The sequence below is a fragment of the Macaca mulatta genome, chromosome 2 (genome assembly GCF_049350105.2).
Source record: "Macaca mulatta isolate MMU2019108-1 chromosome 2, T2T-MMU8v2.0, whole genome shotgun sequence".
In the NCBI taxonomy this organism is placed as follows: domain Eukaryota; kingdom Metazoa; phylum Chordata; class Mammalia; order Primates; family Cercopithecidae; genus Macaca; species Macaca mulatta.
Window position 1 is genome coordinate 17,876,481 of NC_133407.1, and position 18,010 is coordinate 17,894,490.

The 18,010-nt window shown below is 41.4% G+C and overlaps 1 protein-coding gene across 4 annotated transcripts in view; it reads right to left on the bottom strand.

Annotated features, from left to right (window-relative positions):
• The window catches only part of TGFBR2 (transforming growth factor beta receptor 2), an 88,020-nt gene that overhangs the window by 21,614 nt on the left and 48,396 nt on the right, over positions 1-18,010 (bottom strand). For all 4 annotated transcript variants that reach the window (XM_077990475.1, XM_015132323.3, XM_015132324.3 and 1 more), the window contains 1 exon segment: positions 327-1,126. In XM_077990475.1, coding sequence (XP_077846601.1) covers positions 327-1,126 — 800 coding nt within the window.

Consider the following 18,010-nt stretch of genomic DNA (forward strand, 5'->3'; position numbering starts at 1 on the left):
GGGAAAAAATAGAGGTAAAGTACTGACAGTGCTTGAAAAAAGGAAAAAGCATTTGCTGGAAGAGAAATGAGAATTGATCCAGGAGGAAAAAATGTGCTGAATTGGGAGGGATTTGAAGACAGGAGGAGAAATGCTGTCCATTAGCAAAAATGCTCAGGCAGGAGAGAGCAGAGCATGCTCAAGGCAGACTCGGTACTTTGGCTAGATTCTCTAAACCAGCGTCCAGAGTATAGGGCTGTTTGAGATAAGAGCCAGGAGATACAGATCAAGAGGTAGGGTGAGGCCAGGCTCAAGGTAAAGGGAATCTAGCACTATCTCTAACTTACCTGCCCGCTGTTAGCCAGGTCATCCACAGACAGAGTAGGGTCCAGACGCAGGGAAAGCCCAAAGTCACAGAGACAGCAGGTCAGGTCGTTCTTCACGAGGATATTGGAGCTCTTGAGGTCCCTGTGGACGATGGGCATCTTGGGCCTCCCGCACGGAGTGTGATCACTGTGGAGGTGGGCAATGCCCCGGGCGAGGGAGCTCCCCAGTTTGCGCAGGTCCTCCCAGCTGATGACATGCCGCGTCAGGTACTCCTGTAGGTTGCCCTTGGCATGGAAGGCAGTGATCAGCCAGTACTGTTTCCCCAACTCCGTCTTGCGCTCCTCAGCTGTCAGGAACTGGAGTATGTTCTCATGCTTCAGGTTGATGTCTGAGAAGATGTCCTTCTCCGTCTTCCAAGAGGCATACTCCTCATAGGGAAAGATCTTGACTGCCACTGTCTCAAACTGCTCTGAAGTGTTCTGCTTCAGCTTGGCCTTATAGACCTCAGCAAAGCGACCTTTCCCCACCAGGGTGTCCAGTTCAATGGGCAGCAGCTCTGTGTTGTGGTTGATGTTGTTGGCGCATGTGGAGCTGATGTCGGAGCGGTCGTCTTCCAGGATGATGGCACAGTGCTCGCTGAAGTCCATGAGCTTCCGTGGCTTGCCAGCTTCCCAGGATGAGCTCAGCTTCTGCTGCCGGTTAACGCGGTAGCAGTAGAAGATGATGATGACAGATATGGCAACTCCCAGTGGTGGCAGGAGGCTGATGCCTGTCACTTGAAATATGACTAGCAACAAGTCAGGATTGCTGGTGTTGTATTCTGATGGGGAAACAAAACAAGGAGAGAAGGAGTTGGATGTGGTAGGTATGTACTGTCAGGAAGCGGGTTCATGCCCGAACATCTATAGATTTTAGCGTCTGTATAGTTTTTGTAGATACTACATTGTTAATTTTTATTTCAGGGATGCCAGTGCACACTTGTTCAGTCTTCCCTGCCTCTGGCCATCTATTTGACATCTCCTACTCTTCCTTCAAATTTCAGCTTAAATGTCACTCCTTAAGAGAGACCTAGAAAAACTTGGAAAATTGTCTTATTTTATACATTTTCATTGCATCTTATACCTTTCCTAGGTAACAATTCAGTGCAACTTAAATTAAATGACCTATGACTCCACCTCTTGATTTCACGTCTGTCTTTCCCCACTTTCCCCATCCCCCACAGACAGGGAACTCCATGCTGGCAGGGACCATGTCTTCTTCACTACAGTAAACTGCACGTAGCACACGGCAGATCCTCAATACTGCCAAATAAAAAGACAAAGCATTTATTGAGTGTTATCGAAGCTCAGAACATTGGGAACGTGGAAAAAAATGACACAGCTTCTGCCTTCAAAAAATTTGCATGTATGATATCTGGTAAAAACACAGAGCATGCCACGGTTTCCACCAAAATCTTTGCTCTTTTTCAAGCTCCAACGTGTTCTGCCCTGATCAGCATTCAGGCTACCCTAGGCCTATGGGTGACAGGGAGAGGAGTCCGTGGAAAGGATCTCTTTGGACAGGTATCTTACACCACCCACCATTTCTCTTTTCAGTGTGCATGTAAATTGTAGTTTCATGGAACTGAAATATTTAATAGCAACGATGGAAACATTGCCACAAAGGTAAGATCAGTTAACAATGGAAACGTTGCAGTTTTATGACTTGGAATTCCGGAGCAGGCCCCTGTGAGCTGATGAATAGAGTCCTTAGCACCAGATATCTAACTATAATATCTTGTGCTTCAAACTTTGGTTCATATGCTGGCCTTGTTGGCTCTGGTGAAACAGTTTTCCTCTTTGGAAGAAGGACATGAATAGAAACAGACAGTGGACAGGAGACAGCAAAAGGCAGCTCTAGTTCAATGGGAGCTTGTGCTGGGCTGTTTTCATTGGGCAAACATGCCAGAATTCTACTGCTTTATGTGTCATCTATCCGCCCTCCAAAGTACCCATTAATCATGCTCAGATCCTAGAATCATTCGTTAAATATATCACTACTGAGTGTCTACGTTGGGCATGGCACTGCCCTCAGAGTACCCAATAGAGGACTTAGGGCATATATACAAATAAGGAATATATGGCATCTGGGATAGGGGCTAAATGTACAATGCAATCTATATGTTAGTGGAATGTGGAAGAGTTTAGAGAAACATGGAAGGCACAGTAGCAAAAAATTGCCTTTAAGTTGGTCTCTGAAGAATGGGAAAAGTCAGTGATGAGTGGAAAGAGTGCTCTGTTCAGGAGAAAGAATATATGATCTATCTAAGGAAGAGCAATTCTCCCATACTGACCACCCTGCACCTGGGGAATAGAAAGGAAAAAACGGGTAGGTGGTAGGGAAACAAACTCCATGTCAGAGAAGGATCTTTTGATTATTCAATTGTCCGTTTTCACCTACAGTAGGTGTTTGAAGAGAAAAAAAAAAGAAGTGATGAGAATATAGTCTAGGTGGAATGAGGATACAACCAAATTCTCTCGAGGGGAACCTATTACCTAAATGGTATTGATAAAGGAGTTAAGAAGAAATTACTTGGGCAGATAGTAAGGGTATGGGAGTCCAAGGTAAGGCTTTTCGTTTTAATGAAAAGCAGCCCCAAATCATTTGCTAACAAACAGCAGCCTGTAAAGTCGAGCTTCAGACACAGGCAAGCTGGGAGCTTGCACGGGTGAATGCCGGCAGGAAGTAAGGAGATGTTCAAGACGGTGGCTCCATCTTCCCTTCTCTGTCAGCCATGTGTACAGTAAAGAGCAGACAAGATGGTGCTGATCAACTGGAAAGTCCATTTGCATAAGATTAGGGTGGGGTGACCAGTCCTCCCCATGCACTATGTAAACGTCATACCTGAATGAACCAATCTGTGAGCCCTATGTAAATCAGACACCGCCTCCTCAAACCGGACTATAAAATCCAGCACATTCACCGCCAGCCCGTCGTTTCTGCTTGGAGACCTCTTTCTCTATAGAGAGTTGTTTCTCCTTCTCTTCTCTTCTGCTTATTAAACTCCTCTCCTAAACTCGTGTGTGTTCATGTCCTAAATTTTCCTGGCTCACGATGATGAACGCCAGGTTATATACAGCATCTGATACTTTCGTGTTTTTTTTTTTTTTTTTCCTGAAGATGGAGTCTTGCTCTGTCACCCAGGCTGGAGTGCAATGGTGCGATCTCTGCTCACTGCAACCTCACCTCCTGCCTCAGCCTCCCAAGTCGCTGGGATTACAGACGTGCACCATTACGCCCAGCTAATTTTTTTTTTTTTTTTTTTTTTGTATTTTTAGTAGAGACGGGGTTTCACCATGTTGGCCAGGCTGGTCTCGAACTCCTGACCTCATGATCTGCCTGCCTTGGCCTCCCAAAGTGCTGGGATTACAGGCGTGAGCCACTACACCTGGCCCAGAATCTGATACTTTCATTTAACAAAACACAGTGAGAAATGAAGCTAGTATATATCAATTTTTAAGGTTTAATATGATTATTTGTTCTTAAGGTAAGTCTAAGTAGAAATGCCAACTTCCACTGACTGTATATTCTAAATGAAAATCTTGGGTCTAGTAACCAGAGAAGTAACCCCAATATATCAGAATTCCAGAAACCAAGAGAAAAAAAATTAACATTTTTTGGAAAGATACATGAATGCATTTAAAAAATATAGGGAAAGTGAGAAAATTTGGTGACTGACCCTTAAAAACATAAATTCTTACTCACACTGGGAGGCTTGGGTTGGGATAAAGAACAGGCAAGAGTAGGGCAGAAATGGGGTGGGACAAAGCAATTCCAGAACGATTCAAATGCAAAAGAAAAAAAGATGCTCTTGTGGAGATGTATGGACTGTCCCTGTTGTCCAGCAAAGTATAAACCTGGAGAACAAAATTAAGGGGGCAGACGAACTAATGTTCAACCACAACAGCCGATCCAGCAGTCGGCATTTCCACTTAGACTTACCACTTCCACAATGTTCCCTCCCTGAAACTCCACCTCTATTATCTGTGGTATCCAATGAATGTGTTTGCTTGAAGTACCCACTTGTCTCCATTCTCTGTGTCTGTAACTACATGGAATGTCTTATAATCATAAATCCACTTGATTATCTGATTGCTTCTCCCTGACAAAGCAGGGTAGTGGCCAGATCTATTTGGTCACCATGCTATACCCAGTACCCGGGGCAGAATGGGGCAATTTATGGTATTCAACAAACGTGTTTTAGAAACTGAATGATAACTTATGTGGAATGATATTTCTCAAATTTCTAATATTTTATAGCAAGGTTTGACAAACTATGGCTCAAGAGCCCATGGCCTGCTTTTGTATAGTCCTATGACCTAAGAATGATTTTCCCCGCATTTTTAAACAGTTGTTTAAAAAACAATAAAACTAAGAAGTTCGTGCAACAGAGATCTTATCTGGCCCAGAAAGCCTAAAATATTTACTGTCTGGCCCTTCACAGAAAAACTTTGCCGACCCCTGTTCTAGAGGTGTCACTTTAATAACCTCATTGGCAGAATCTCGAGAGACTTCACTTTGGCCAAATGTGAATATGTAGTCAATTTTTTTTCACGTATGAGAAAATGAAATTTGGAAAAATTTAAATATTAACTGCATCATTACTTAGCTGTGTCCTTAATTCACTAAAATGTCCAAATGGAATGTTGATTCATCATGGCTACCTTTAATTTATAATTCCTAACTATCTATAAAAACAGTCTTCTTTGCTCATTTCAATTCCTTTTTAGCCTAAAGGAAACACAAAAACAGAAATCCCCTTAAGTGTATGTGCAGCACTGACTGAGGAAGATTCTAGAAATCCCCAGTTCAATGTCAGAAACCAAAGTTTTACTTTCTCCTAAAATTTCCTGTTATTTCTTTAGAAAACTTACACTTAAAAAACTTTTGGCGGGAGGAGGAATTCTCGAATAACATCTGTCAATCTTGAAACTTCAAAGAGGTGGTGAAAAACTCTAACAATAGCAACCAAGGTTGGAAGGAAGCTTTGGGATGTGGCTTTATCTAAACAGAAGCCACCCACACCCTCTGGCAGTATTAACCCTTGGGTTGCTACTAGAAAACCCAACAGCTCTAGGTGTAGGTACAAGCCAGCATCTCCTTTACTCGGAGACCAACAGGAAATGTTTCTTTTCATCAGCCTCCAGTTACAGAGAAACTCGTATCTGAACACTTACTAAGTTCCTGGCTGTGTGCTAAGGATTTTATAAAACATTTAAATTTAATTGCCAGAAAAACCCTATGAGATAGAAACTGCTATTATTATAAACCCCATTTTACAGATAGGGAAGCTAAAGGTCAGACAGTTTAAGTAATTTTCCAAGATGATAAATTTAGGCCACAGCAAAGCTGGTATTTAAAATGAGCACTGCCTGACTGGAGAGACTTCTGATCTCAACCCCATGCCTGATCTCTTAACTTCATATTGGTGAGAGCCAACTAAGAATGACAATGACTTTAGGCTGGGTGTGGTGGCTCACGCCTGAAATCCTAGCACTTTGGCGGGAGGATCACTTGAGCCCAGGAGTTCGAGACCAGCCTGGGCAACATCGTGAGACTGTCTCTACACAAACTGGAAAAAAAAAAAAAAAAAAAAAATTAGCCAGGCACTGTGGTGCTTCCTGTAGTCCCAGCTACTAGGGCAGCTGAGGCAGGAGGATTACTTTACTTGAGGCAGGTGTTCAAGGCTGCAGCACACTAGGATCCTACCACTGCATTCCAGCCTGGGTAACAGAGCAAGACCCTGTGTGTGTGCGGGCGGGGGTGGGGGGTCCCAATTTGATGAAGTGTTTTTCTTTAGTGTAGCCTGGACTAAGTGATTTTACAGCCATCCACCGAGCGACGCTGGCAATTCTTGTATAATGTGTCTAAAGGACTATATTTTGGGTATAGGGACTATTTCCTTTCCTCTGAACTAAGAACCACAGTTTAGCAGTGTCTCTGTAAATATGCATCCTTTTCCTGCCAGGAAATAAAAAGTTTTATGTGAAGGAGAACCCCAAAATCTTTTTCTTTTCTCAGAGCCTATTGTCATGGCCTAGACCTTAGCAGAGCTCAAAGCATAATTGTTGCACTATTAGGACATTCCGTGAATAGTAATAACATCGAACTAGATCTAGCTCTGAAGGGCATGAAAAATAAGGGTGGAATTTCTCCAAGGCCCATACAAAAATGAGGCTATAATAGTAAACATTTTTAGCCTGGGCTCGGTAAATAGGGTTCAGTGGGTCTGTGAATCTGAATGGGCAAAAATTGCATCTTTTTTATTTTCTCTAACCTTTAATGAAAAATTAATATTTCCTAGTATTAGCTGTACCTATGACTTTGTCGTTGCAGACATCTCAGCATGTGACTTACGCTCATCATTTAGACACTTCAGTTGTTTAGATCTGCTGCTATTGGTATTTAAAAGCATTACTATAGAAACACATATTACTGTAACACAAATTCATTTTTAAAATATTTGATCATTGTATGTCAGTGTAATTGGTTTTCTTTGACATACTCCGTGTTCTATTTTATGCATTTAAAAAATATCACAGTGAGAAGAGGTCCACAGGCTTCCTTACTTCAAGAAGTCCATGGCACACACACACAAAAAAGGGAAGCTCCTTTGGCAGAGTGAAGGCATTTGGGCGTTAGTCTCTTCTCCAGGACTCCTAGAGCGGGGATTTTGGGACTGATGGGTCTCTCTAGGAAGTTGGTAACTAGTGCCAATGGTAGATCTGCCCGGCTTGATTTGTTGTGCTGCACATGGACAACGGTGGGTGCTGTCACAGCTTCTGTGGAGTGCGAAGGCAGCTCCGCAGTGGAGAATGAGGAGAAGCCCTACTTCGAAATCTTGTAACAATAAGAAAGATAACTCATATATGATGTTCTTTGTTGGGTTAGGCACTGGGCAATTTATTTTGTAAACATGATCTACTTTATTTCTCCAACAACCCAATATATGAGTTAGATTCTCTTATCCCTGTTTTACAGAGGAGGATACTGAGCCTTGGTTGCTTCTACAACATTTTTGTCTACTTAGTAAATAAGTATTCTTGCTAAGTAAAAGCCGTTCCTAGTAAGTACTCAATAAATGAATGCTGTCCTTTTAATGTTATAATTAACATGACTTGAGACAGGAAGTTCTGCCTTCCCCTCAGCTATCTCTCTTTAGCATAGTTTCCTTCTTTGGATCTCAGCCAGTTGTATATATACTCTTGCTTTAGGTGAACATGCTGGCATGTGAACATTCTTGTGGTTAGAGCTTCACTGCCAACTTCACAAAAATCTCTCTTGGCATCTGAGCTCAGTAGTGTACTAATACACCAAGGTGGGTGAAAAACTATCATCCACGTATCCCACTAAATTTATGCCCTAAACTCCTTTATGGAGTGGAGGAATTGCCAAACTACTTCAAGTATTAAAGTAGGAGCCTATCTCCCAGATTCAGCTATGTTGATTTGCTTTTTATCAAGACACATTAACTGATCCACAGAGGATTTTACTTACCAAGTTGGCCTTAATTTAATGTTTTTATTTTTTTAACCAAGTGACTTTTATTTAAAATAGTGAATTAGGGAGGTTCAGTTTTAAGTTCCTTTTAGGAACTAGTGTCGGCATAACAAAGGATTTAAAAGAGGCTGAGAGCAACGTGTGTGCGTGTGCACGCGCATGTGCGTGTGTGCGCACATGCAAATTAAAGTTATAAGACAAATTGTTTACTTTTCAATCACTCCAAAGGAAAGTATACCACAGGATTTCCCCTTGAGGTTTTCTGCCAGTTCGTATTTTTTTATGGCATATTAACACTTATCTTTGGAAGACAGATAAAAAAAGAATTTGACATTTGTCTTTAAAAAAATATTTATGTAACAAGACTCTGACATTTGCAAATGGCTCCTTATTTGCAACCAAGTCTGGCCTCTATGTGTGACAGAAGTGACTGGAAATTTTCAGAATTATTAAATGGATCTCAGAGTTCATTGTTAAGGAGACAGCTTGGTGGTATGGAAAGAACAAAAGCTTTGAAACCACTCAGATGATTAAAAAAACAAAAATGGGGGCAGACATGGTAGCTCACACCTGTAATCCCAGCACTTTGCGAAGTTGAGGTGGGAAGATCACTTGAGCCCAGGGAGTTTGAGACCAGTCTGGGCAATATAGTGAGACTCTGTCTGTATAAAAATTAAAAATTAAAAATAATTAGCTGGATGTGGTGGTATGGGCATATAATCTGTGCTACTTAAAAGGCTGAGGCAAGAGGATCACTTGAGCCCAGAAGTTCGAGACTAGAGTGAGCTATAACGGCACCACTGCATTTTAGCCTGGGCAACAGAACGAGACCCTGTCTCAAAAAAAAAAAAAAAGTTAGCCTTCTCTTTCTCTTTCCTTTCTCCTAAGGGTAATTTAAAATAATATACTTAGCCCAAGAGCACGGTATGGCCTTCAGAATCAGAGAAATTACTCTGATTTCTCTCTTATGAAAAAGAATTCATTCCAAAATGAAACACAGATAGAGAAAAGTACATAAAACAAGTGTCTGGCTTAGTGAATTATTATAAAGTCAACACTCTTGTAACCACTGGTCAGGTCAGAAAATATAATTTTGCTGGCCATCCCAGAAGTCTGTTCATGTTCCCCAACTCAATCGGAGATCCCTCCCTTCCTCTAAAAAGTAATCACTATTCCTGACTTTTATAGTTATCATTTTCTTGAGTTTTCTGACTGGTTTTATCATCCAAGTATGCATCTGCAGTCGTCTTGATAATAATATGACTGAATATAAATGCAAAACCTTGTTTTTTTTGCAGAATTACTGTTTTTAAAAAAACTTCCTACAATAAAAACACCAGTAGACTCTTTACAGAAATGTTTAATCTGAATTAATCAAATCATCAGACAAATCTAGAAAATGCCTTTATAAAGGAAATGACCTAGTCAAATCAAAGTCAATGTCATGAAAACCCAAAACACGCTGTAGAGGCAAAACAATCAATTCTAATGTGTTGTCCTTGACTGGATGCTGAATTTAAACAACAGATCCATAACCTTGAAGAGATTTGAATACGGACTGGAATGCATATATATTCAGATGTATATAGGTGAAGGTATCTGTGTCTGAGTGTCTGTACACACACACACAGAAAGAAAGCAAAAGCTAAGCACTCACATATATACTTCAACTGCAGAGTTCAAAGATCCTGCCATCATTTTCTGCACCTTTAAAAATTTTGTTGACATGTTACATACAGAATAACTTGTCACCTTGTTATTCTAAGTGTGTCCCCAGACCAGCAGCCATCAGCATCCCCTGGGAACTTACTGGAAATGCAGAGTCTTAGTGCTGTCCTCAACTAACTGAATCAGAATCTGCATTTAAAAGTTCTTGCAGTAATTCATTTACGCATTCAAGTTTCAGAGGTAAATTTTATTTTTGCTAAAGAGTTTAGCAAAAATTAAGTTCTTTGGTACTCTGCCATAGAGATGCTTTCCTCCTACAAAAATTTTTCATAGTGGAATTACTTGCAAAGCTCTGGTATGGTTGTATTCAGCACTAGCCAATGAGAAAATGGTCCATGATAATTTTCTAGTCAATTAACTGGTGGAGGAATGTAGAATGAGATATGCTTCCCCGTCCATCATCCCAGTAAAAAGCACACCAATTTAAGCAAACAATAAAAAGTCATTTTAATTAAACAATGAAAGGACAGTAAGCTCACTAGCAAGGCAGGATTTAATTTAACTTCTAGCTATTGACAGCACTGTTTGACATTCTGGATATAGTTTGAGAGTATTTTTTCCCCAAATGATGAAAGCAGCATTCTCTCCAATCAATGTGGTTGTTTTATTCCAACTGCACATATTTCAGAACAAAGCTATTCTCCATCTGTCCTATCCCATGGCACAGTCTCCTTTGTATTATTTCCTTCTTATCTCTCTCCCAGATGGAAAAGCCTTGCATGTATTCTAATCCAGTATGATAACGTCTTTTAGAATTCCCATGAGAGGTAAAGGTAAAACCTCTGCCTGAAAATGTTACGGTAGAAGGACACCACTCCTTTGTTATCATTCCTTAATCAAATCACAATATTTCTAACTGTAGATATATTGGGATAAAGACTAAATATTGGGATATTTTTAAAATTATTCTTTACATTAAGTCAAATGGAGCCTCTGTGTACTTCTATTACTGGCCTTTCTGCTGTTCTCTAAAGCAAAAAGCAACAAAATGAATCCATTTTCTATGGGATGAGAACACTTAAAACTGCTGCTGGACATTAAACTCATATCCCCTAAATCACTTCATTTTCAGGTTGAACAGCCATGTTTTCTTCGGTTACTTTTCAAGATATATATTTATGAGACTCTAAAGTCTGACATATTTATCAGACCCTAAAATCAGCCTGCCCAGCATACAGCATCCAATAAATGCCAGGACCTTTTTTCTACGGATAAAGTGATCTATTCTCCAAAACCACGCTTGGCTATTTAAGATCCTTCATCATGTGTTTTGCTAAACACAGATATAATACTTGGAATGTAATCTGTGTAGCAAAGATTACAGCAGGACTCTCACCTCCTCTTCCAGCGAGTGGAGTTTAAGGCTCTTGATGGTTTGTTCTTTCTGTTTTGTTTTGACTCTTTCAGCAAGATCATCCAGATTTCAGAATGACCTTAACTTACCTCTACACCCTGGGGTCTTCATCACAGGGGCAGATTCCCAGCCACTGTTTTGATAAGTGCTCCTTTGCAATTGATTGTTTGAACCTATATGTCTGATTTTACACCTACCTGATAAGTTTTGGAAAACTGGTCATTTCAGGCAATTAAAACCCTGATTCAGCCTTTGCTCTTTTAGGCATCCCTTCCACTGTGATTTTCATCCTTTATGTTCCTCCTTAGGATATAGATTCTTGCTACCTCTCTTGCTCTGACTTTAAAAGGAGGGCAACGAACATTAGGAGGGTACCTACAACGTACCAGGCTTTGTCCAAGAAATGATGACACATCTGTCCCTCCACAGAGAGAGCTTCACACCTCATATATGTTCTTTGGAGCAAGATTTTTTTTTTCATTTTCTTCTGTGTTATTACACAGAAAAGTCTTCTGACTACTAAAAGCTGAGGCTGTGTTAGGATCCCCACACCTGCCCTGATTCTTTAATTCTTTTTCTGGCTGACCGTCTGAATTATACCTTGTATTCTGTCTAGGGGCCCTCATGTTCTCAGGAAACCTGAAAGCAAGATGCATTTCTTAAGTTATTTCAGGATCCCCTCCAACAGGGAGACCAGATCGCTTTGGAAAAGCATATTCATTATTCACAATACCTGTTAGGTCACCAAAATACATCCTCTCTCTCTCTCTGGCTTTCCAGGTGAACCACAGGCTTCTGCAATTCCTTCCCACCTGAGTGTCTTTACCTCCTAAAATCACGCACACAGCCTTCCTGGTCCCTGCCTTGTCTCTGACAAGGCAGTGGCACCCAAACCTTGCCATCCAACCTTTTGGATACATGAAGGTTTAAAATGTGCTTTCCTTTAATGTATAGTTTAATCAGTTTTAAAAGCTAAGATGCCTATTCCCAATCAGGCCCTTGACCTTGTTCTAAAGCAATTGCTTGTAAATTGTTATAGAAAAAAAATAATACCCCCACTTAAAAAGTCTTGTGATTCCTCCGTGGATGGGGTAAAACAGGTGTTGGTTTTTCTTCTCCTCTAACCTTTGAAGGCAGAATTTTGGCTCCTTCCTGTGGTACTTGCCATTCTTTAATTGTTACCAGCCCTTTCCAGGTTACATGGGGAACGTGATGAAACATATAAAAAGATTTGGCAGAACAAACTGTCTTGAGTCCAGTGGTTCCCAATGTTGGCTGCATATTAAAATACCTTGAAGAATTAAAAAATAATTCCTGATACCAGGCCCCAGACCAATTAAGTCAGAAACAGCAGGAGTAAGACCCAGTTAATGAGTAGTTTTTAAAGCTCCTCAGGTGTTTCCAATGTGCAGCCAAGGCTGAGAATGACTACATCAGCCTGGTGGAAGAAACAGGTATTTTGAATAGGATGGGGCCTGGAAAATGGAAGACATGAAAATAATTTTAATGACTAAATTTCAGATAAATTATTCTTGACATTGGAACCAACTATATCCTCTAATTAGGCAACAAAAGTCATATATATGTATATTTTTAAAAGTAGATAAGCAAATATAAATTTTTTCTCTAAAAGTTACTATTTTGTTTTTTTAAAAAAGCATAACTTGTAATGGCAAAATTGATATTTTCCATAACAGGTAACATGCAGGAGTGATTTAGAATAAAAAAAGACTTTCCAAAGGCAAGTCATCCAGATGTCCAAACGGTGGTGAATATAGCCTCTGGAGTATATGTGGGTGGAAATAAAAGTCAATTTCACAGTGGTTAGCTAACTCCTTGAGCCTTTTTTTCCCCCTGGTGGGACACTGAGACACGTGCAAAGCAGCAAAAAGGCTCGGTGCACCCTTCTTGCCATTACTCATGGGAGTGGAGTTTATGGAACACATGGAGGCTGCAGTGGGAGAGACCTGAGGCTGCAGAGGAACCACCAGAACCTTGCTACAGCACCAGCAGTACGGGTCCGATTGCTTTCTTGGTCACTCACAGCCAGTAGATGGAATTTGAGACGGCCTGTGTCCATACTAGATTCCACTCTGCTGATTCATATCAGAATGAAGTTCTAGAGTACAAATATTCACAACCAGAAATCACATCTGGCCTCAGTGCAGCTTTGTTTACTTTGCTACTTGAGAAAAAAAAAAAATCTTGAAAAGTGAGTTGCTTTTGCCTTAATTCAGTTCAAATACATTCTAAGCTTCCTTCAACTGAATCACAGTGTCCTCTAGCATGCAGATCTTTATTATTTCCTTGGCCAGACACAGGGCCATATTGATGAATTCCAAGTGTGCTTTCTAACCAAGGTTCACAACCAAAGGCTACTTCAGCTCTGAGTCATCACCTCAAATAACTGATTTCTCTTCTCAGGAATGAGACTAGCAACTTGAATCCATAATTTTCTTCCTCTTGTAACAACTTTTCTCAACCATATTTCCACACTTAGTTTTCCTTCTGCATTGAGACCAGAAAGTAAATCTGGTTTGTTTCTTTGGAAACAAAAATGCACAGCTGGAAAGCCAGCTATTTTGAGGCGTGAGTGCACAGTTCCAAGGCAGGATACCCAAAATCCCCCAGAGCTACCAAAACACCATTTACTCTTTTCATTTCTTACATGCAAGAGCTAATCATTTCCCCATGAAGCCAGCTCCCTGGTGCTGGAGCTGAACAAACACAAAATGAGATTTGGGAGAAAGAGGGCAGCATTTCTAAGACCTGCCTTACTCAGAAAGCAACGGAAGTCAACAAAATGCTCAAGGCATGTGATCAATACACAGAGTGGGTTTGCTGGATGGCGTAAAGCAACGACAAAAGGACACAATGGGTCCAGAGGGAACCAGCTGGCTGAGATGTTCTGCTAGCAAGTTAAACATAGACAGGAAACAGCGTGTCTGATACTGTAAAAAAAATAATTTGTCTTCCTGCCAGAGTTAGGCTTGCAAACCAAAAAGGCTGTTTTCACTTAAAAGAAATGCTCCAACAATGATAGAGGAAGGAATGAAACTTTGTGGCTACAAGAAGTCCTCTTCTCTGCCCTTCTCTCAACATCTCAGGTTAGAGAGCACACATCACCACACTAACTGCTAAAGCCTGCACATAGCTGGCGAGTCAGCAACGTGCACCACTGGGCGTACATCTCATGGTCTGCTTCCCTATTTAACCACATAGATTGAACTTTGAGTCAGAAGTGGTTTCTCAAGTCCTGATTTCTAAGCTAGCAAGATATAATCAATTTATTTACTTACAGTCCTATCCCATTCCAAAAACAAAAACAAAACAACAACAACAACAAACAGTGAAAGAAGATAAAGTCAAGATAGGAGCTAAAATTATGACAAATGGAATAGAAACATGTGAACACAGGGTAAAAACTGGTAAGCAAGGGTGATATTAGTACACTAAATGTGTAGGTACATATTTGCTAGAAGCAGGATTCAGATTTGACTCTAAGCTTTTCTGATAGTTAGCATTTGAGACAGAAACACAAAAACCATGAATATCTCTATTGGGGGTTGGCCTGAGACCTGTTTTTGTAAATGAAGTTGTACTGGAACACAGCCACGTCCAGTCGCTTACACACTGTCTGTGGCTGCTACCACAGAAGAGTTGAGTAGCTGCGAGAGAGACTCTGCCCTGCAAAGCTGAAAATATTTACTATCTTGCCCTTTATCAAAGAAGTTTGCAGACCCCTGCTCGGTGTGCTTCAAAGCGTCCTTAAGATCAGAGGCAGGCCGGGCGCGGTGGCTCAAGCCTGTAATCCCAGCACTTTGGGAGGCCGAGATGGGCGGATCACGAGATCAGGAGATTGAGACCATCCTGGCTAACCCCGTGAAACCCCGTCTCTACTAAAAAATACAAAAAAACTAGCCGGGCGAGGTGGCAGGCGCCTGTAGTCCCAGCTACTCAGGAGGCTGAGGCAGGAGAATGGCGTGAACCCGGGAGGCGGAGCTTGCAGTGAGCTGAGATCTGGCCACTGCACTCCAGCCTGGGCGACAGAGCGAGACTCCGTCTCAAAAAAAAAAAAAAAAGATCAGAGGCAAACAGGTCCTCATGAGGAGAACACCTTTCTAAAACAGAGAGCCAAAATAAATGTCTCCTGGCTTCCTCATGAAGATAACACAACAATGCAGTGAACCGCATCCTCCGCATTCTTTACAGTAAACAGATCACATTGATTCACAGGACTCTTATAATGGAGAGCACCTCAATAGGACTCAGGTGGAGGAATTTTCAGGGAGGAGGAGAATACATGACTTTAGTACAAAGCTCCTCACTCATCTGGCTAAAGCCAAAGATAAGAAATTTGAATCTAGTGGAACAGTAATAACTATTTACAGTCAAAATTTATTAAGTGCTTGCTCTGTGCCGTGCCAAGTTCTCTACATAAATACATTTATCCTCAAAATAATCCCATTAAAAGTATTCATTATTTCTACTCCCATTTTTCAGAGAGGAAAACAGGTGAAGTCGTTCTCCCAAGAACCAAGAGCTTATACAAGGCTGAGCTAGGATCTGAACACAAGTAATTTCAGCAGGGAAGCCGTTTGCTCAGTTCTGCCCTCTGTTGTCTTCCCAACAGATGAGCATCTAACTGGTCATCGTTTATACACACCGTTTCTCACGGACATGGAAACAGTGTCAGCCTGAGGTTGTGCTTCTTGCCAAGGACATGCTGAGTGGTGGGTCTGGGCTGTTGTTCAGCAAACAGAACAGGTAGCCTCTTACATAAGGTGTGCAGCCTCCCACGGGTTAAGACTGATAAAAAGCAAACACGCCACCACCACGGAAATGTGGAAGGGTAAGGCTATTCCTTCTATAAGAGACAAGATTATCTGGTTCTTCTATGACTCTCCTATGGACAAAAAGTGAGGAACAAACTATGAGATCTTGGAAAAATCCCAGCTCCTCTCTGGAGACCCACTTTTTTGTCATTAAAATGAAAAGTCTGGAGGAGCCAATTCACAGGTTTCACTTCATCATAGAAATGTAATGATTCTATGAAACAAGACAACACACCTGAAAGTAGTTAGCACAGGTGCACATATTCAGAGTAGGCTGCAATCCAAGGCAGCAATCATTACTATGGTTGTTCTATGAGTTCCCACAGCCTAGGCCATGGGCTTGCCACCACCTTGCCTACATTTCAATTGGAAAAGGGGTGGGACCCTGTTCCTGCAAACTACTGAAAGTCTAGGACTTGGGTCCTTTCCTACATGGCCCCAGTGCCTCTCATTTCCTAGAATAAGCAGTTCAGTTCTAAGTTAGCAGGAAAAGCAGGATGGCCAAGATCCAGACATTTGGAAGCTGGAAGTGGTCCAGCAGCATGCCTCCCTTCATCCTCCTTGGCTTACCATCTTGTTTTCCATGTACCCACCTTCAGCAGATAATCTTAGCAAACAACCCAGGAATGAACTGATTCAGACCAACTCTTCTTAGCACCACACTATTACTCTCCAGGGCTTTCCAAGGCCACCAAACATCTCCTCTGTAGATCCAATTCAAAACAGTATCTTGTACAATGCATCTTGAAAACATTCACAAATGTCTTCTTGCTTTGGGAAATATTAAGGGACAGTCCCACAGATAAACTAATACAAATACTATAAACTAACATGAACATGATCATAGAAACAAAAGAAATGCCTACTGAAAAGATGCCTGATTTTCTACACATTAAGATCCACACCAGAACAACGTCTGTGGAGTACATTTAAAAAATAAACCTTATTGTCACTGCTGAAAAACACCCACATGCCATTGGAGAGTTCTGTTACACAAGCTGACTGAGTAAAGTATATTGAGCTCATTTCCAAATGACCAGGCTTTAAACCAAATTTATTCCTCATGGGCCCATTCGCTCAGGGAGTTACTAGCATGAAGTTAATAAGACCTCCATCTCTGGTTCCATCTCTGCCTGGTGAGTTCACACCAGTGCTTCTCACACTTCAGTGTGCAAACAAATCACTGAGGGCCTTGTTATAGGCAGATGCTGATGCAACAGGCCCCGGAGGGCCCAAGGTTGGCAGTTCTAATAAGCTCCCTGGTGATCCTGCTGCTGCTGGTCTAGACAATTTCAGTAGCAACCGTTTATACCGTTCAGAAGATGTATGTGCCTTGGCATAGAGTGTTCTCCTTAATCAGGGTAAGAAGGAGTAAGAAAGGATGCACCTACTGTATGCCACCAACTGTGCTGGGCGCTCCCAAGCAACATCTCCTTATATCCCACAACAACCCACAGGTACCATTTATCCGTTGGTCAAGTTATTGGATCAATTATGGATGTTGACTCGCCTTGGCTTGTGTAGTCTTAGCGTAGGTTATTACTACTTGGCCAATAATGGTGCAGTCATTCAAAGAGAAGGCCTTGTGGCCCAAAGCAAGCTTTCCATGGAAAAAATGAAGAGAGAATGAATCCCTTTGGCAAGTACAGAACTGCGATTACCCTAATCACTGATGTGAAAGGCACTTGTGAGTTGTTTCAGTTTTATTTAGCTGCTTCCTGCTGTGATTCTGAGTCAAAACAGGAACAACGTGCCTAATTTGTAATATTATCCAACAATGCCAGGGATGTGGTTAGCTTTGATTAGAAATTCTAGACTCAGCATGCTCCCCTTGCCTCTGTGAAGGCATGTGGAGAAAAAGAGAAACTGGATGAAACAGGGATTAAAGCAGAGTGAGCCCCTCCAAAACCTTGTGGTGTGATGTGTAGGTATCCGAATGCTCGGTTTATGCACCACAGTCAGCACTCAACTACAAAACCTCAGTGTGAGAACATACCTAAGGCTACACAGGCCTGGTTTCCTGCATTCAGACAAGCACAAGTCACCAGCCCTCTATAAAAAACCCAACTACTGCTAACAGCTAACAGTGACATGTCAGGCAATGTTGTAAGCACTTTACATGCATTTATCTACTCAATCCTCACAACACCTCCCACCTGCTTTGTATTTCCATTTTACAGATGAAGAGACTGAAGCATGGAGATGTCAAGTCACTGGCCCAACATAGCAGAACTAATAAGTTGTAGAA